Source organism: Biomphalaria glabrata, chromosome 10, assembly GCF_947242115.1.
Source record: "Biomphalaria glabrata chromosome 10, xgBioGlab47.1, whole genome shotgun sequence".
In the NCBI taxonomy this organism is placed as follows: domain Eukaryota; kingdom Metazoa; phylum Mollusca; class Gastropoda; family Planorbidae; genus Biomphalaria; species Biomphalaria glabrata.
Window position 1 is genome coordinate 17,311,265 of NC_074720.1, and position 19,572 is coordinate 17,330,836.

General features: G+C 33.5%; 1 protein-coding gene across 1 annotated transcript; it reads left to right on the forward strand.

The window, feature by feature from the left end:
- Positions 1-5,719: 5,719 nt before the first annotated feature.
- Positions 5,720-18,881, forward strand: LOC106065284 (uncharacterized). Its single transcript, XM_013224067.2, has 11 exons — positions 5,720-5,910; positions 6,800-6,892; positions 7,184-7,345; positions 7,459-7,562; positions 7,933-8,074; positions 12,217-12,348; positions 12,442-12,575; positions 14,898-15,027; positions 15,793-15,877; positions 17,672-17,770; positions 17,889-18,881. Exons 1-11 carry the CDS (start codon positions 5,758-5,760, stop codon positions 18,089-18,091), a joined length of 1,437 nt encoding a protein of 478 aa, XP_013079521.2. The 5' UTR covers positions 5,720-5,757; the 3' UTR covers positions 18,092-18,881.
- Positions 18,882-19,572: the final 691 nt, after the last annotated feature.

The window sequence follows — 19,572 nt, forward strand, 5'->3', positions numbered from 1 at the left end:
GATAGTTCAACTGGCCACATGACATCCTTGTTAATCTTCTGCCAAAAAAATCAGATGGGCTTTAAATCATCTGTCCCTTAGATCTTGAGTTTTTAAATTCATAGCTAATGTCTTCTAGTCAAATGCAAGTTATAGGGTTGTAATTTCTTTGTTGCTAGAATGATTAAAATCAGGACAAATGTGCGAAGTCTTTGTTAGGAACAGCCTATCACCATCTGGTCTATAAAAAGGCAAATGATATGTATCGGAAGACCGATTTCAAGGTACCCAAAATGTCCATCTTAGCATAATTTTATTATGTGTAATTATTCTATAGTTATCTCTGTGTTGATATGTGTGTTTATATCTGAAGTTTCAAGTCAGTCTCCTTGATAGCCATGCTATTTATCTACTTATTCAGGCATCATCTTTTTTTATATTAATCTCAGTTTTTAACATTAGATAATGCAAGGAATACTTTACAGTAACAAAAAAAATATTTTTTTGTATTCATTTTTAAAGAAATTCTATAAATAAAAAAACGTGTGATTGCAGTCCTAAAACTTTCATTCTCATTATTATATCTATATATCTATAACTTGTTCTATTCTGCTTTATATTATTCACATTGTTGTTGTTTTGTTTTTTTTACTTGTACATTCTCAAACTGTTAAATTGTTTAAGATGCTGAGAAACAATAAGATTTGTGAACAAACTTTAAATTAGAACTTCATAATCTGATGATTGTGTCAGGATTTGTCCATAACTTTAGTGTTCCAACTTCTTTTTTTTTTTTTTTTTTTTTGGTTTTATATTGTTTTATAATATAAGGTTTGTATTTGAGTATGAAGATTTATGAGAAGTTCAGTATTTCACGTTGCTACACAGCCCCAGCTTCGACCTACATATTTTGCAACACCCAGAGCAGACATAACCATTGTCTGTCGGTGGTTGATTAGATTCTCTTTTCACTGTCTACATCTGTCCTTGATTGTGTATTTTCTTTTGCTCTACTTTAATCTAAAGAGTAATAGAGTTTAATGGAAAATACATATTTTCCTGATTGTCAAAGTTTTCTTAAGTTTAATTTAAATAACTTAGTTGAACATACATATAACTAGAATATGTGTGCAATATTATTTTTATTTTCAAGAACATCTATTAAATTTCATCTTATGTTTGTAAATTATTTCAGAGACTCATTTAAAAATTATGTTGTTCACTTATATATATATATATTATGTCTGAAAATCTGGATTAACATTGGAAACATTGTTGAAATAAATTTTTGTCCAACTTTGTATCTACACTTGTTTGATTTGAAGCACTAGTTTTAAAAGTGTCCCTTGTTATGAATGAGATGTTAGGTTTATAGTGCTTTTCATTGACTCCTCAGATTTACTAGATGTACATAATCCTTACTGTTGACAGAAAGTACTAAATATTTTCTCACTATGTGTGTGTTTGTTGATGCATGCCTAAGATATGAAATGAACTTATTTATTTATTATTGATTCAGTGCTTGTGTGTGTTTGTGTGTTGATATATAGCATATTGTGCTTTCTCCTCTCTTTTTATATGCTTGTATGTGTATGTGTAGAGATTCACTAATTGAAGGTATGTTGGTTCAAAAACTATCATTTTAATTTTTAGGACAATTTTTAAACATAATTTACAGACTATCAAGTTTTTTATGTGGCAGGCGATGAAATAAGGTTCATATCCTCTTGGGCTCACAAGCTCTATTGATAGCTCCACTACAGAGGAGCAGCTAGCATAAATGTTCCAGAGGCTACATGTAGTAATGTAATAAATAAAATGTACCTGGTACTCAGAATATGCTACAAAATAACACTAGAATGTATTAGATTCACTTTTAACAGTTTCGTTTGAGACAAAAAAATTGATAATCGTGGGGAAAAAAATCCAGATCATTGTAAAAGCTTATAATTTAGAGAGCTTAAAGAATAATTATTATTAAAAAGGATGCCTGGCATCATTAGAAATATACTGTTTGAAACAAGAAGCTGTGGAAAAATATACACAACCAATAATGTGGTCTGCATAAAGCATTTGATTCAACAAAATCTTCGACTGCACAATCATGTTGCAAATTGAGCACTTCATAATGACTGAAATGTTGAAACGTATTGTTGAGTAGCCTATCTAAAACTTGTATCTCAGTTTGACAAACTATTAGCTAATCATTTTTGAAATGTCATGGAAACGCCAAGAACTATTCCTACCCATTACCGGTACCACAATCCTAAAAGAATTTATTCAGCTTTTGGGATCCACGGTGGAAAATCAGCTAATAAGTGACATTAAAAGCAATATTTTTGGGGCTTTAATTGACTCGACTTCTCTTCTCGTTTACCCATAGTAGATGTTGCAAGCCCATAAGTTGGATGATATTGTTTTTACCAATAGAATTTGTTTTTATCGTTTTGGATATTTATTAAAATACATAGTTAACATATTTCTTCAATTTAAGAATAAAAATTTCGATCAAATTAACTAACTTCATTAATAAATTATGAAAAGCTGCTCTGCTTTCTGGTTACATACCTGGCATTTAACACACAAAAGGCAAAATAAAGCATAATTTTTAGACTTTAATTATAGTAAAAAAAACTGTTAAATTGAGTAGAAGTCTTGGACGCTGTAAGCTCCCTCATCGGGCCAAGCTTTTTTCCTGCATTAAGCGTCTGAGGTTATTTGGTGAGTAACGCTCTAGTTTTCCTAGTAGAAATAAAGCACATATCAAATAAAGTGCAATGAGGAGTAAGAGGGGCTGAAAGAATGAAATACAAAGGAGGTGTTGGGAGGACATCAAAGAATGGGCTGGCCTGTCTGCGGAAGAGACTCTAAATCATGGCTAAAGACAGAGCGGAAAGGAGAACAGTTGTCATCATACTCCATTAGAGTGAGGGCTGGAGGGGCTCAAATCTTCTCTTGTAAAAGCCAAGGACAGAAACCCTGCTGTTTTGCGTAGTGCATAGATGTCACCTTACAGAGCGAGAATTTGTTTTTATCCAGACCTGTCTAGACGGAGATCAGCAAGTCTGGGGCAGTTGAAAGGAATATAAGACACGGTTTCTTTTTCTTCCCTGTAGCGAGGGCACTGTGAGTTGAAGTTTGGCACAGTGGCTTATCCTGCAGTTTTAGAACTTGCTCAGTCCTGGGAAGTCTTCACCAGGGGTAGCGCGGCCGGGACGCCTCATGTGCTCCTATACCCCGCGGGCTTTTTGTGACTTTTTCCAGCACTCGAACCACAGCCTGCTCGGTAGGTGGTGTTAATAGCACTCCCTGGTGGGCCAAGGAGTAATAATGATGTTGCTCAGTACCCGCTGCATTATTCCAGGGGTGCCACAGATTTGGTTATATTGTGTGAAACCATGATGACAGTGTCGATATTTAGAGGAATTTGCAAAGACCTTCCTACAGGGAGCAGTACCAGGAAAAAGAAGAATAGGAAAACAGAGAAAGCGATGAGAAGACAACATAATAGAATGGACGGGCCTGCCATTGAAAGAGGTTCTATCCAAGGCAAAAGACAGAGAGGAATGGAGAAAGACGGTCGATAAATCTTGTGTGATGCCCAACGGTCCAACATACTAGGGATAGGTGAAGGTGAATAATCAAATATGGGTGTATAACTATAGTGGAAATACAACAGATTTTTTGTCCCTGAAAAAAAAAAAAAGACCAACTTTCACGCCCTGTCTCACAAATTTCCTGGGGGGGGGGGGGGGCATAATCGATGGCCTAAAACTTTTATTTTATTGCACACTGTCATAGGGGTTACTGGAAGGCGGTGGCCCGGCATGCTGCACCTTTAGGTGGACGGCCTCCCCCTTCCAACACTTAAATCTCTCACATGTGGCTCCAAGCGCCATGCCCTGGAAAACCGCTTCAGCTGGCGGACTAAACCATGTGAGGGGGTGGTGATAACATGGCACCACTGGGCGAAAGGGTTCTAGACTAATGTCACCGGGCAGGCCGGAAGAGTCCCTTGATGGACTACAACGGTCACATGTTCAGGACCAAGGCGAATCACCTAATTGGAGGTAATCGGCTGTGGTCAAGCATAGAGAGGGATGGGCCCCGCCATGCAAGTATCTAGCCCTCGTTACACTAAATGAGATCCATGACCGTAAATATATCCATACCGGCCCGGCCGTCGCCCGAGTTACCAAGGGCCGCGCTTACCGTCACAGACCAGGAAAGAGGTGAAAATTATATTACTGTAATACTGGTCCATGCCAAAAATACACTGTCATAACAATTTCATTCATAATGCCCGGGCCTACATAGGCCTATATTGTTCGTTGAATCCTACTGGTAGTTTATAAGAAAAATTGTAAAGGAATTGTATATGTAGCCTATAACAAGTATATGCAATAATGTTTGTAAATTAAAAATAAAACTTTTTTAAGTTGCTAATATTAAGTCTATTAAAGAAGGAGGCAGCATTGGCCAATACTATTACACGGGGGATGTTCAAGGTACATGTAGCGCACATATGTCTTAAGATCATCTTCATGTTCAGTAAGAGGCCTTGCCGCGAAATTTTTAGTTTTTGTCCCACGAAGGTCGTCAACATAAAGATGTTAAACACTTGAGATAAATTTGACCATTCAGACTAGAGAATTTCGACCATTCTGACCATTCAAAAAGAACCAGGCCAGTAGAGACGTTTTGACATGTTTTCTTTAAAAAAAATTTAATTGATATTTTTTCAGACGCCTCTCACAAAAACGGTAAACATTTTGAAAGATCCTTTTTAGTAGAAGATACGAAGTCTTTATCTTGCAATATTTTAACTTTTTAAACATTGATAAAGTCATTTCACTGGGTTAATATTCATAATTTGATTGATAACTACAATGAACAGACAAATTTTTAATTATACCCCTGTAAAATAATTTGAATTGCTTCACTCTCTCCTTATTGGTCATGGCGTCGCGCCCACCCCCCGGTCACCTGTTTCTGTGGTTAACGAGGGTGTCATGTGGCCAGCACAACGACCAACCGCCTTTACTTTTCCCCAACTAATGTCAGGTACCCATGAGAGCTGGGTGGTCTCAGAGGCGCCCAAGGATCCCGAAATAAAAATCCCAGTCTTCACCAGGATTCGAAACCGGGACCCCGGCTCAGAAGCCAAGCGCTTTACCGCTCAGCCACCGCGCCTCCACGGCTAATTAATACTAAAATTTAAAATAACTACAATGCAAATACAAACAATGTTTGTTCTTTAAAAAAACAAAAACTGCCTTTGCGTCGCCCTTATTATCACGTAACCTTTTGGAAATTTTTACCAAAGAAAAGAAAATATATACAATAAGGATTTAAATAAAATATATAGATCTAAATTAGTACCGTAGATATGTCTAGTCATATTTGGGTATATATGTTGAGATTTAGGCCTATTTATTTTTGAATCAGCTAGTTTTTGCCGATATTCAATTTTTCCATTTTGTCTTTTATTTTCTAGTTTTGGCAATATTCAATTTTTCCATTTGGGTGTCACCCGCATCCCTCGCACCCCTAGTGACGCCACTGGGCCCTACATATGTCTGGATTGCCTCAGAATGAACAGTAATTCAGACAGGCTGGTGAATGGGAACGTTTTGGGGTCCAGAGCTCATCTTTTTACTCAAATCATGCCCAAATCTAGACTACAGACGGGCAGGTAACTCTAAGTATTTTGTCACCTGGCCATTTTTTAGCTTGCCAATTTGGCATATATTGATCTGGATCAAGCTAAGAAAGATCATGGCGGCATGTATGAATTCTGCTATTCAGTCGCTAATCCTACGTTTACATGAAATAAATGCAGTTAAATTTGGAGATTTTAAGTTGAAAAGTGGGATACAATCACCTGTTTATTTTGACCTCAGAGTCATAATATCCTACCCAGATGTTATGGTAATGACCCATTATATAGTAGCTAAATTAGATCTATTGTATATTAGACTAAGTCTATAAGTGTCACTAAGGGAGACTATACTGACTTAATAAATCAAATAAGAACAAAAATTAAAATGTTATTTAACCTTTGTTAGGCCAATAATAGAATATGCATCCTCTGTTTGGGACCCCTCAATGCAAGAAAAACTTAAGAAACTGGAACAGACACATTATATAGCAGTGATATTAAAATATTTATCCTAATTTCAAGTTCAGGAATTTATTTTTTGGTAATGCCATTAATACTAATGCACTAATGGTATTAATTTGTTTAAAGTCGAGTTACTTGTAAAAAGGGAAATGATCAACAATTTTAACATAGAAGTACTTTATCACACTTAAAACTTAATAATAATAGACTGTAACTTTGAAACCTTTTAAAAGTGCTTAAGCCTTAACTTTAAGACTGAGTGTTAAGAGAAAAATCTAGAAACTAGATCTTAAGTTCTTAACTGAATACAATTTTCAACAAAAATGCTTCTAAAGTTAAAGCTTGATTATCTGTAACTGTAGATACTTATTAAATTTTATTTTAAATCCTAGATCTGGATAGAAGTCCTATAATTTAAGAAATAATATTTTCGATGGTCTTTGATGACACCTGGCTAAATGTCAATCGAACCTGCAGGTTGAAAACCCCTGATCTAGATTCTGTCTAGATTATTGTAGATCTACTTATGATCTTTACTATTCAAGAATAAAAACAATGGCATTTAATTAGAATTTAGAACTATAATATATATACATACTTATTATAACATTTATGTTTATTCTAGATTCTACTATAGTACTAGATCTCTACTAGATTCTATCTAATATATATTTCCTTTTTTTAATCGAAATACAGGTAAATGTTGCTAATCTTTTGTGGGAAAAAGTAGCACATTGCAACTACCAATCTGTATGTGGCGTCCCATACACAGCACTCCCATTTGCTACTGTGAGTATTCAAATTTTTAACAAGAGTTGGGCTGTAGCTAACACTCCCCTCGCCATTTATGACCTAGACCTACTGTTGTAGCTTCATCATTTTAGATGTTACAAAAATAAGCTGGAGATAATTTTCCTTTGTTATATGTGCTTGATTTTAAGAAAAAAAAAGAAACTCCCCTAGTCTATGCTTTAGAGTTTAGAGCCAAGATGTATCATTTGACTTGCCACATTAAATTTTGTATTTTTTTAATATAGTTTTATTTGTTATTTAACATTCAACTTTTAAAAAAATTTTTAGATCATATCAGCAGAGCGCCATGTCCCAATGCTTATTCGCAGAAAAGAAGCCAAAAGTTATGGCACAAAAAAACTAATAGAAGGCAAATATGAGGATGGTGATATTTGTCTTATTATAGAGGATGTTGTTTCCAGTGGATTAAGTATCATGGAGACTGCTGAGGTAATTTAGCATGTTATCTTTCCTATTTTATTTGTGTATGATTAAATGTTTTGAAAATTTCTATTAATGTTTGTTTGTTTTTTTGCCTCTTTTTTTCCCCCCTCTTTTGGAAGGCCTTAAGCAATGAAGGTGTGATTGTTAAAGATGCAGTAGTGTTATTAAACAGGGAGCAAGGTGGCTATGAAAAACTCAAAAAGGCTGGCATAGAACTGCATAGGTATATTTTAATCTCTAAAGTATTATTTCTATTTAAAAAAAAAATTATATGTTTACTTAAAGACTTGTATTTCCTTACTCTTAAATTCTATGACTTGTAGTTTTCCACTCAATTTTGGGTTCTTCAAATTTCTTTAGCAAAGTATTTTAATTTGTAAAAATAGTAATTTCATTTCATTGCAATTAACGTCTAGTTTGTAAATCAACAGAGAGAGATTGCTTCAGACCACAGGTTGAAAACTGCTGGCTTTTACATCTTCTATTGTTTCTATAATTTTTTGAATACACTTGTATTTACTATGACTCAAAGAACACTCATTTATTTATGTATTGCTGATAGACTGACTAATGTAACCTTTGTTTATTAACAGTGTATTCACCATCACTGATGTGCTCACTGTCCTGAAAGATGCTGACAAAATGTCTGCCGAGACAGTTGATAGGGTTACAAATTATATCACCCAAAACAGATTCAACCCTGGTCAAGCTATTCAGAATGAAGCTAACCCTAAAGTAAATATTGGTTTTAAATGATTAATACTATTCTTTTAATGTCTGGCTTGATAGTTGTCTAGGAGGTAATTTCTTAGAGCATAGATGAATAGTCTGTAAATTCTATCTATATTGGAATTACCAGCATGTTATAAAGTTTTGAAATGTTAACACCACATCCATAGTTACTTTTTTTTTCTTTAAAATTAGATATTGTAAGCAATGAGTTTTAGTTCTTTAAATTCTTGTATGATACTCATGCTTAAACACTAAGCCAATTAAAACCGCTTTTACTGACAATTGAAAGTGGACATCTTCCAACCAGAGTGTTGTGATGATGAGTTCAACAGTCTAGTTGGACAAAAATCTCAAAACTTAAACTGCTTTGTGGTTATACGCCTAAATAAGGTATGCTGTAAGCAATGGGGCTATCAACTGAATTGGTATCAAATGTATTACCTTTTAAAGATGTGAGGGGGCCTGTTATATATGATTTCTTTATCTACTGCATAACTGCCCATGACATGTGTCCTGAAAAGGAATCCTTTGGACACATTACTTGTCTTTCAAAACTCAAGGCCTTAAAAATAGCATAACATTTTAAACTTTGACCTAAAAAAAAGTGTATCAGGTGGCTATTTAATAAGGCTGAAAGCTTCTTATTTAATTTAATTATGTAAATATACTATAGCTGATCCAACACCAATTAGATTTAGTTGACAATAATTAGTTTATGTGTAGGCAAGTTTTATAAAACACTATTTGCTTTCTAACCTAGTTTGACACAGACTGCAATAGCTCAACATCCCAATGTCTCAAATAATTCTATAAAACGATTGAGCCCAAATGATTGAGTTCTCATAAAATGTAATATTTGGCCTTTTTCAGTGAGTTAATGCTGTTCAGCAAGATTTAGTATGAATATAAAAAGCAGTACCAGTATATGTAATCACATCATGAAGAAGATTTATTTAGCTATCTAATTTACCAGGGTATTAGAGATAACAAAGTTTCATGACCCTAATTGGAAATAAATTCAAAATGTACATATGTTAAGACCTCTGCGCGGTGTTGATTCTTGACAATCTGTCTAGTGTAGATCTGACTGTAGGTAACGCTGAACTCAACACTTCAGTAACACCGGCGAAAGGCCGAAACAATCAAATATGTAGTCGACGCTGATATGTTGTTCTACAAATATGTTTAATACTCAAAAAGGGAATCGTCCGATGTCAATAATGTCGTACTCAAGTCTACTACTATACAATAAGCGTCCTCCTTCTAGCGTCGTTTAGAGCGTTCTTATTTTTTAAAAGATCTGTCACGTCACTTGTCGCTAATTAAAACTTTACCCTATTCCCGAAACAAATAACTAATTCCTAGCTACTTCCTAATCATGTCATAACAACTCCTCCGCATACGGGCACAATGCGGAAACATTCCGAAAGAAGTATTACGAAAACACTCCATCCAGCCAAGTTGATCCGCAAACAACCATCAACTCAGAGAAAGACTTCTTCACTAAATGGCTCGGATTCGAGAATGTAGAGAACACCTACGAGGGGTTGAAGAACTTTATTCTGATTGACAATTTTATCAACAAGTGTGACCCTCAGTTACAGTCCTTTGTAAAAGAAAGAAACCCTAAGGTAATTGAAGACTTGGTAGAAATTATTAGGATCTTTAAGAATGCTTACCCAAACAACCCACTTTCAGTTAGCGACCACAAAAAAGTTATTGACCTGGTAAATTATGTAAAGAGAAATGATGGTAATGATAGGGATTATGGTAGGAGAAATGATAGGTCCAGGGAACATGGGAACAATGGTCGGGATAGTTATGAGGGCTTAAATGATAGACCTTGGGAAAATGAAAACAATGGCAGGGAAAGTTATGATAGGAGAATAGATAGACCTAAAGCGGGTGATAGAAACCTTAGGGATGTTACATGTTTTAACTGTCAGGAAAAGGGACACATGGCATACCAGTGTAGGAAACATAGAGGGAATGGAGCTGGCAATGGGAATACACAGGATAATAGTGGCACTAGGGATAGGAGAGGTAATCAAGGAAACCGTAGACAAGAGAGGGATAATCGGCCACCAGATAGGGTTAATTTTGTAAGGAGCATCCAAGACAGGGATCGTGATAGTGGACATAGTGAACCAGATGAAGAAATTAATTACGTTGATTGTGGGGAAGATAGATTTAAACTATATCCAGGCATGATAAATAATAAACAGGTAAATGTGATCCGGGACACAGCTAGCAGTACACTCGCAGTTCGAGGGGGATTAGTGAAATCTAAGGATTATTTAGGCTATACCAAATCAGTCAGGTTGGCAGACGGCGCAGTTAAGAGATTCGAAGCATGCAAAGTGTTCCTTCGATCTCCATTATACACAGGGTATTGCGAAGGTGTAGCCATGCCGAGGTTATCTAGAGATGTTTTACTTGGAAATGTAGCAGGTGTCAGCGCCGCTTCTGACAAACAGGTTAGAAGTTGGAAAAGCAGGGATGGCAACATGAGGCGAAATAAACCTAGAAATGACAGAATTTGTTTTAACTGCCATAAACATGGGCACATCGCTAAAGACTGTTGGAGTAGGGCAGAACAGTCTGAGCAGAAGATTGCGAGTTCGGATAGGAGGCGCAGGTCTATATCCGATAGTGATGGTAGAAGAGATGACTATGGTAGCGGTAATCGCAAGTCATACAGAGGTAGAAGGCCACAAGCGGGCTATAGTGGTGTAAGAAGAGATGTTAACTCCAGTTGGAGAGAACAAATGTATGAGTCGTGTAGATAGCCTGTGAAACATAGCACTATGAGACCGTAGTGTGTAAATAAGTTGGATTTTATTTAAATTGTTTATTCTTAATTAATTGACATAACTAGTAGTCATAACTAGACATGTATTAGGTTGTGTTAAGGTATCTTTGAATATGATATTTATGTTATAATGTATATGCGATTGCGTTATTATTAGATTAGCTCATGTTGGTTATTGATTTCGGGTAGTATGTATGAATTGTATGTAAGTTTGTATGAATAGAAAAGGCATTTATAAGGCGACGATGTAGTTACATCAAGGAAAAGTAAGTTTATAATTTATTCTTTGTATTTGATCATGATCATACATCAATAAAGAGTTAGGTCGTGTGGGGACAAGTAAGTGGAGAGAGGAAATAAAATACACTTGTAAATGCCCGAAAGAACGTTAGGTGTATAGTGGGAGAACGAGTATTGATAAATGTCAATTTGTCATATTAGGTAAATTGTCTGTCCTGACGTGTGAGGGAAAGCGGTGTAACCTCCGGAACCTGATGTGATGATGTATAGATAGACACACCTATAGTGTCAGCGCAAACGAACTATGTCTGCGGTCACCTATGGCACATCACATTGGACAGTATCAGTTAGTGACACTTGAGGGAAATATGTGTTCAGAGGAACTTGATTGTGGACACAGAAAGAGAAGTTGAAATCGCAATCAAGACTCAAGTTGTGTTGTCTTTTATGTTTCCCTACATTTTGGCCCTTGCACATTGTAAGACTAAGACAGTAGATTAAAAATTTGACAGGCAATTTTTTTTAGCGGGAGGGGGAGGAGTTAATATGACATGATTAGGAAGTAGTTAGGAATTAGTTATTTGTTGTTAAGACCTCTGCGCGGTGTTGATTCTTGACAATCTGTCTAGTGTAGATCTGACTGTAGGTAACGCTGAACTCAACACTTCAGTAACACCGGCGAAAGGCCGAAACAATCAAATATGTAGTCGACGCTGATATGTTGTTCTACAAATATGTTTAATACTCAAAAAGGGAATCGTCCGATGTCAATAATGTCGTACTCAAGTCTACTACTATACAATAAGCGTCCTCCTTCTAGCGTCGTTTAGAGCGTTCTTATTTTTTAAAAGATCTGTCACGTCACTTGTCGCTAATTAAAACTTTACCCTATTCCCGAAACAAATAACTAATTCCTAGCTACTTCCTAATCATGTCATAACACATAACATTATTTTTAACAGTTACAAAATCTGTACTGGTATATATATATATATATATATATATATATATATATATATATATATATATAAACATGTTTACATGCAAATGTGTTACCCTTATATTAATAAAGGTATGATTTGTTGATATTTAGACCTTAGCCTATGGTGAAAGAGCAGTATTGTGTTCTAATCCTGTCACTCAGCGTCTCTTCAAAGTAATGGAGGAAAAGAGAACCAATCTAGCACTCTCTGCTGATGTTACAGACTGCAAGCAGTTGTTACAGGTTTATTTACTTTGCATTTTCTAAAATGTATGAATATTGTAATGTGCTTTGTATGTTAATTAGCGTTCTGATTTATGATTTGATATGTTTCAGCTTGTTGATAAAACTGGTCCTTATATTTGTATGGTGAAAACACATGTTGATATTCTGGAAGATTTTAGTGAAGATTTTATTGCTCAACTCAAACAATTGGCAGACAAACACAACTTTGTCATATTTGAAGATAGGTAAGTCTTTGCTTAAATTCAGAGTACTATGCTATGACTTAGCTAATATTTATTAAGGGCTCATCTTTACTTATGTTTCTCATTATTTAAAGCTCGTACTTTCCATTTTCAAATTCATCAGAGAAATCTAAAACGAAGTGCGATTACTTTAAAAAAAATACAGATGTAGGCAATAAAGGAAATCATGTTTATTTAAGGCTGCATATATCACAAAAGTTTTTCTCAGTCTTTTTTAGTAAATGGTTTATTAACTCATTGACTGCGGTGTTTTTTTTTTTCCAAAAAATGCTACTTTTTTTTTAAAACAAGAAAATGTTCCAAACATGGCTAAAACAAAAATGTATTGTTTAAGTACCAATGATGCTATAGTAACATATTTGGTATCAAAGTAAAGGTAAATGAATGGAGAATGTGAAAATGTAAACATCTTTATAGTTAAATATAAGATACAAATTATAATCTAAATAATATGATATAAATAAATTAAATACGCTAAATTTAGACCTACCTGGATCTAATCTATATATCTAGATCAAATTCTTCATTATTAGTACTTATTTGTGATAAATTTTAGAATAATTATAAAGTTTCTTCAATAGTCAACATTGTGGGTGTGTCTTGGACTAGCGTAGTCATGGCAACGTTTTTTTACATTGTAAAAATAAAAAAAGTAATAAATAAATGTCTAAATAAAACCAAAAGCTTATAATTTCTATGTAAACAAAGGATGAAGAACTCTTTTATAAAGTAAAAATAGTTCCACTGTTGTTAGTTGAAAATTTTAATTTAAAAATGCAACGAAACAAAGGTAGGGTAAGAACGTCTATGGGATAGACTTTCCGTGCGTTTAGGGGCAGACAGACCGTCTATGGGATAGACACTCCGCACTCATTGATTTAATTGTCATTTAATTGACTTTTAAAGAACAATTAGTAGACTTTGCAATAATTTTAAACCATATAAAATTGTTATTCGAAATTTTCAAAAATTTAAAACTGTTTATTTTAATATGTTTTATTAATGGTTTATATGGTTTGTGCATACAAAAAAACAATAAATTTCAATAAGTTTTTTAGATCTGACCAACAGACTGGTCACACAAAACTAATTGCATCTTTTCCCCTTTCCAGAATATCAAAAAGTATTCTTTTGCAACTATAAAAATCACAATGAAGACAATTGTGAAATTAGATTTTCAATACCACATTTAATTGTTTTAGACAGACAGTACAAAAATCCCCACAATATATTGGCTTTTCTCTTTAAGGACTGCTAAAAACAACAAAATAGACTGATATAATAACATAAATAAGGTTACAAAGACAGTTTGTGTGGAAACACAAACTCAAAAGCAGTGAAGTGGTCCACCCAGACAGGAAAAAAGGCAGGTTTCAATTTTTTCAGAAGAATATCATAATGAAATTCTATCAAAGGCAAATGACAAAGAAGAATGGAGAAAGAAGGTTGATAAATCCTGTGTGGTGCACCAAAGGTCCGGCAGACCAAGGGATAGATGAAGTGAATGTGAAGTTAGAAGTGAACCTGTCCTAAGTGATGTCTTTTAATGAGTATCTAATTGATCTAACTGTTTTGTACACGGTTGATATCTTATATAACGATAATATGAAAAACTACTTATTAATTGTTGTTTTAAATTATGTCCAACTTATTAGCATAGTAAATAGATTTTTTTCTCTTTAAAAAAAAAGTTAACATTTATTTTGTAACTGTAGTATTTAATATGACAGAAATTACATAACTTAGCAATGCAATTGTAAAAAAAATATATATTTTATGACCAAAAATCTAAAACCATTTGCATAAATGTGTAAAAAAAATTGTAAATAGACATCTCCCTTACTAAAAAGCCTCCAGTGTTTGCTACTATTAATAGTGAATAGTAGTAAAAATGATGTATTTTTATAAAAATAAGTGCTTGCATTATTCATCAAAAAAATTAGATTTTTCGCTTTCAGAAAAGAAAAAAGTAGCCGTTGCATCAGAACTTTGAATGATCTAAAATATCATGATGTCCTATTGTCATTTTTTTTTTCTAGTTTCTGAGATCTAAACGGGACGGACAAACAGGCCACACAATACTAATAGCATCTTTTCCCCTTTCGGGGGCCTCTAAAAGTATATTTATATTAATATTAAAACATGACGTAGTCTCACCCAGGATCAGTTTTTATAGCTTGTTTATACATTGAAATACATACTTTATTTGAAATATATGTTTTGATAAAAGAACGAAGCTAATAAATTAACCAGAGCATGTGTGTACTTGTTAAAAGTTTTAAAAAGCATAAACTCTCATTTTAGAAAGTTTGCTGATATAGGTAACACCGTAGTCCATCAGTATACTAGAGGGCTGTATCACATCAGTGAATGGGCTCATATCATCAATGCTCATTTGTTGCCTGGACCTGGCATTGTGCAGGGATTGAAACAGGTAAGGAAACTTGTGCTTGATGTTTCTTTCAATCATTATGAACAAATGTAATGTTTCTTAATGAACATATTGGCAGTTTGATGAACAAATGTAATGTTTCTTAATGAACATATTGGCAGTTTGATGAACAAATGAAGTCAGTTTCATTTCATGTAGAATTTTATGTACAAGGAAAATAGAGAAGTGGCTGAGAAGCCAAGTTGAGTTGTGAACTAACATTTTAAGACATAGGAGTTAACCTGTGATTATATAGTGCCCCAAGTGAAATGTTTGTTTAAGAATACATTTTTCAAGTATTTTTGTTTATTTAACTCACTAGTGATAAGATAATGACCCATGGGTCTTTGTTAGTCAACTTAACACCTCTTCCATTACTACTGACTAAATCTCAGAGAAATGTCTAAATTCTGTTGCAGTTAAGTATTCAGTTTTACTTTATAGCGATAGCTGCCTGTTTGTGTGGTATGCACTTTGGACTGTCATCCTGCAGGAGGTTTTGGTTAGGATGTAGTAATTGTTTTTTTTACTGAGGAACATCTGAAACTTGCAAGACAAACAGAATCCTTTTTATACATCTAACCAATTGTCACACCTAGGATCTAACTACAGCATGGATATAGTACATAACAAACAGATGTATACAATTACTACTGTACTTTTTACAAGTTTTACTGTCTCAAAGTCAATAATTTATATTTTTAAAAAAAGTTTGAAATTATTAATGTTTCTACCTTGAGTTAATAGATTTTTTTTTCTTGAAATTAGGCAGGTCTTTCTAAAGGCAGAGGCTGCCTTCTTATTGCTGAAATGAGTTCTGTAGGAAACTTGGCAACAGGGGAATATACTGAAGGTAAGTCTTGTTTCAGTTGTTTTTTTCTTCAACAGAACTTGTCAACATCTTAGAAATGTTTTACAGTAGAATTAATTTAACACATTTCTAACACAAATATTGTCCTCCTAAAATCAAAGATGCCATTGTAGCAATCAGCAATAAGGATATAACAAAAGACTAAGGAGAAAATCTTCACAATAAAAAAAAAAATCAACTAGCAAATCAATGCCCAATTTGGATTCAGAATACTCTATAAGTTTTTTATGCATTTGGTTTCTTCTAGCCAGCTTTTTGCTGCTGAGCTGAAGAATCTTTTGCAGTCTTACAGAGTGTTAGTTATGTTGGGCTGAAGTGGTAGTAAGGTCTGCTTAAGGTGGATTCAAATGTGGCATTCAAAGAGGATATGATTCTCACATGGAGTTGTTTGTTTTTTAACATGGACACAGTTAATCTAAAACTTTTCTTTACTTTGGTAATTTCAGACTTTAATAAATGAGTGTCATTCTAGCTAAAATTAACATACTTGTAGATTCAATTTAAAAAAAAAAAAATGTCACGGTTTGAGGGGCTTCATGCATTGAAGGCTTAGCCATTACTTAAAAACTTTATTTTTGCATCTTATCTTATCTTATATAATGCAGATCTTTTTGTTACTTCAAAAAAGAAGATGATTACTATCTGATAGTACTTAATCCTATGAATCCAATACTTTAACTTCTGTTCAAAAGTTTTGATTGCACAGATGTCAAAAACAGTTACTAGTGAAGGTAGGGTAAAAGAAGCAAAATATTTTTTGCTTGAATGTACTAGAAACTGTAGTTCAACAAATGTCTGTTATCTTAAGATTTTGCCATAAACAAACCATTACAATAATAGAAGACATAAGCAGAGAACATGTAACTAGCACAATACAAGGAGAGCTTTAAACACTCTTTATGTCCAAGGAAACGACAATGGTGCAAAAGGGTAGGGGGTTAATAGTGGGTTTAAAGCTTGTATATTGTGGATTAATCGTAGTTCAAAAAGTATTCCAAAAGATAATAAGCGTTCAACCTTTTGAATCATATGCAGAATTACAAAACCTGATCCCTTATTTACCCATTAAATATGTTAAGCAGCTACTCTAATACATAAACAAAAACTAAAGGAAATTTACCCATACATTTTACAGTGTTGTTTGAAGTTTGTTAAAAAAATAACAGTAATCACAGCCTCTGCTGAAAAGTCAAATTGAAAACAAAGAAATACAATGGGTCAGAAAAGAATTAAACTTGGCAGTTTTATCAATAAAGCAGATATAACCTCTAGCCCTATAAGATAAATTACAACACTATAATATAGGAATTCAGTTAAGCCTAAAGAAGGAAATTTCTGTTTATTTAATTCTTTTTTGTTCCCAAATGGCATTGCAATATAAATTTGACAGGTTTGTGTCCATTATCTTATGGTATTTAACATATACAGTATATATATACATGCTTTTGTTACAAGAAAAACTCGCAAAATATACTTCACCCACATGACCCACATAAATTGAGACCTTTTGCCACCATTCATCACAACATCATTTGTGTAAACATTTCATAAACAATAGCAATCTGCAAAAAGGATGGATGATGAAGAAAAATTCACAAAATCAAAGGATCAAAATATTTCAATTATATCCAATTAACTGAAATTAATATTTCATTTTTTTTTTATTTTTTTTTTTTTTTGTAGTTATTTTCCACTTGTTAGATCTTTTTTTTATTTAAGCCACTAGTTTATGATTTTTCATTTACAGCAATATTTTTATTAAAAAATTTTTTTTAGCTTGTGTGAAAGTTGCACAAGAAAATAAAGATTTCATCATTGGCTTTATTTCATTGAGAAGTTTATCAGCTGATCCAGAACTGATTCACATGACCCCAGGTATCTAATGACATTTAGATCTTTATTCATGTTCTTTCTCTTTTAGTTTGACATTATCAGCATCATTGTTGTTTTTTTAGGTTTCAAAAGTCTATTTAAGGTTTTCTTTCTTTTTCAGGTGTCCAGTTAGAAGAAGCTCATGATAATCTAGGACAACAGTATTTGACCCCTTCAGAAGTGATTACAAAGCGGGGCACTGACATTATCATTGTAGGTCGTGGAATTTATCAAGCCAAGGACCCAGCAGTGGCTGCAAGGCAGTACCAGTTGGCAGGATACGATGCTTACATTGCTAGATTGACCGATACTTTGACATCATGAGTTTTGTAGTATATAGGATTTCAAATGTTACAAATGGATGGTCAAAATATGATTTGTGTAAATTAACATTGACTTGAAATTGATTTCACTTCAGATATTATGACTGCTAGAGTTTCTAACTACTTAATAACTAATTGGCTTCCGGAATGCAGCCTGTAAATGTTAGTCCTGATTCATTAGCACAACATAAAGTATTTTCATTTTTAGGTTTCCAAATAAGTAATTGTGAATTTTCACTCAATATTTTCTAAATTGAAAACTGAAATCATCAAACTATTTAGTTTAACACCCAACATTTCATCCGGGTCATTAGAGCAAGCTGTATTTTATGCCATATTATACTATTGAATAGGATGTCATGACAAAAAGGCAGAAATGAATGTTAGTATCAAGATCTAATTATCACTTAAATATTGGAAACAAAAAATGTTTAGTACATTTCAAATAGAAAAGAAAATTTGAACATTAAAATGAAGAAAAAAAACAACACATTTAGCACATTAACCAAACAACCAATCAAAAACTCAGGACATATGAAGTCTCCAGTTAATATTTCTTTTTTGTTATAGTTCTAGTCTCTTAAATGTTTCACTATAAATATGTACTTAGTGCAAACAATTCATGAACATATCATTCTCTAAATATTTCATGTTTTTTTTTTCTTTCTGAAAATGTAAAACATATTTTACTGCTATCTCACATTTATTGTATTTTGTAGCCATTTAAATTCTGAAATGTTTAAATTGTAAAGGTTTAAATTGTAAAGGTTTAAAATAAAACTTTATAGTTGTGTTGTTTGTTTTTTTAAGTCATTTAATTTGTGAAAATTATGTTTGTCTTTCTAAATTGAAATGTAATATAAATTTGTTTCACTACTTTTTGTGCAAAACTATTAATAATTTCATATTATTACAAGGAAACAATTTGACATTTTTATTAAACCATTTTCACAAATTGATAAGCTTAACTTACACAGGTCAAAAATATTATTTTAAAAACTTTCTCTTGATCAGTCTACTGGCCAAGACACTCTTATGAAATCTGTTGTCATTTTTTACAATACCTTTTGTCAAGTCACTCCTTCATGGAGGAACTTGGGTGAGTGGGCAGACAGTTGATCTCAAATACAGCTCTAACGATTTTCCTAGAAATATAACAGTTGATGTATATCGCTGAGAAAAGAATTACTAGCTCGTTGGCCGCACAGGGAAAACTAGTTTGACCGATATAATTTTTCAAAATATAAATAAATAAATGTAAATTTGGCTAGAGACTAAATCTAGGTCTAGATCCTATATCGGTAATGAAAGTACTAGTGTGTTAAGGAATTCTATATATATAGCCCTTCCTTCGTGGTCGAAGATGAGCACATTTTTCATTTCCTATGGACTCGAAGATGGCTGTACAGTCCAATCCTCGCTTTTAAAAGCCGGCCGCATACGTGGCATGGGTGGGTTAGGTCAGTTGCAGATAGGCCTGCT

Excerpts from the sequence above, each read along its gene's own strand:
- LOC106065284 (XM_013224067.2), top strand. The coding sequence starts at position 5,758 with ATGGCGGCATGTATGAATTCTGCTATTCAGTCGCTAATCCTACGTTTA. Across the intron at positions 7,346-7,458 it reads GTATCATGGAGACTGCTGAG|GCCTTAAGCAATGAAGGTGT; the intron begins GTAATTTAGCAT and ends CTCTTTTGGAAG. Across the intron at positions 15,878-17,671 it reads AACAGGGGAATATACTGAAG|CTTGTGTGAAAGTTGCACAA; the intron begins GTAAGTCTTGTT and ends AATTTTTTTTAG.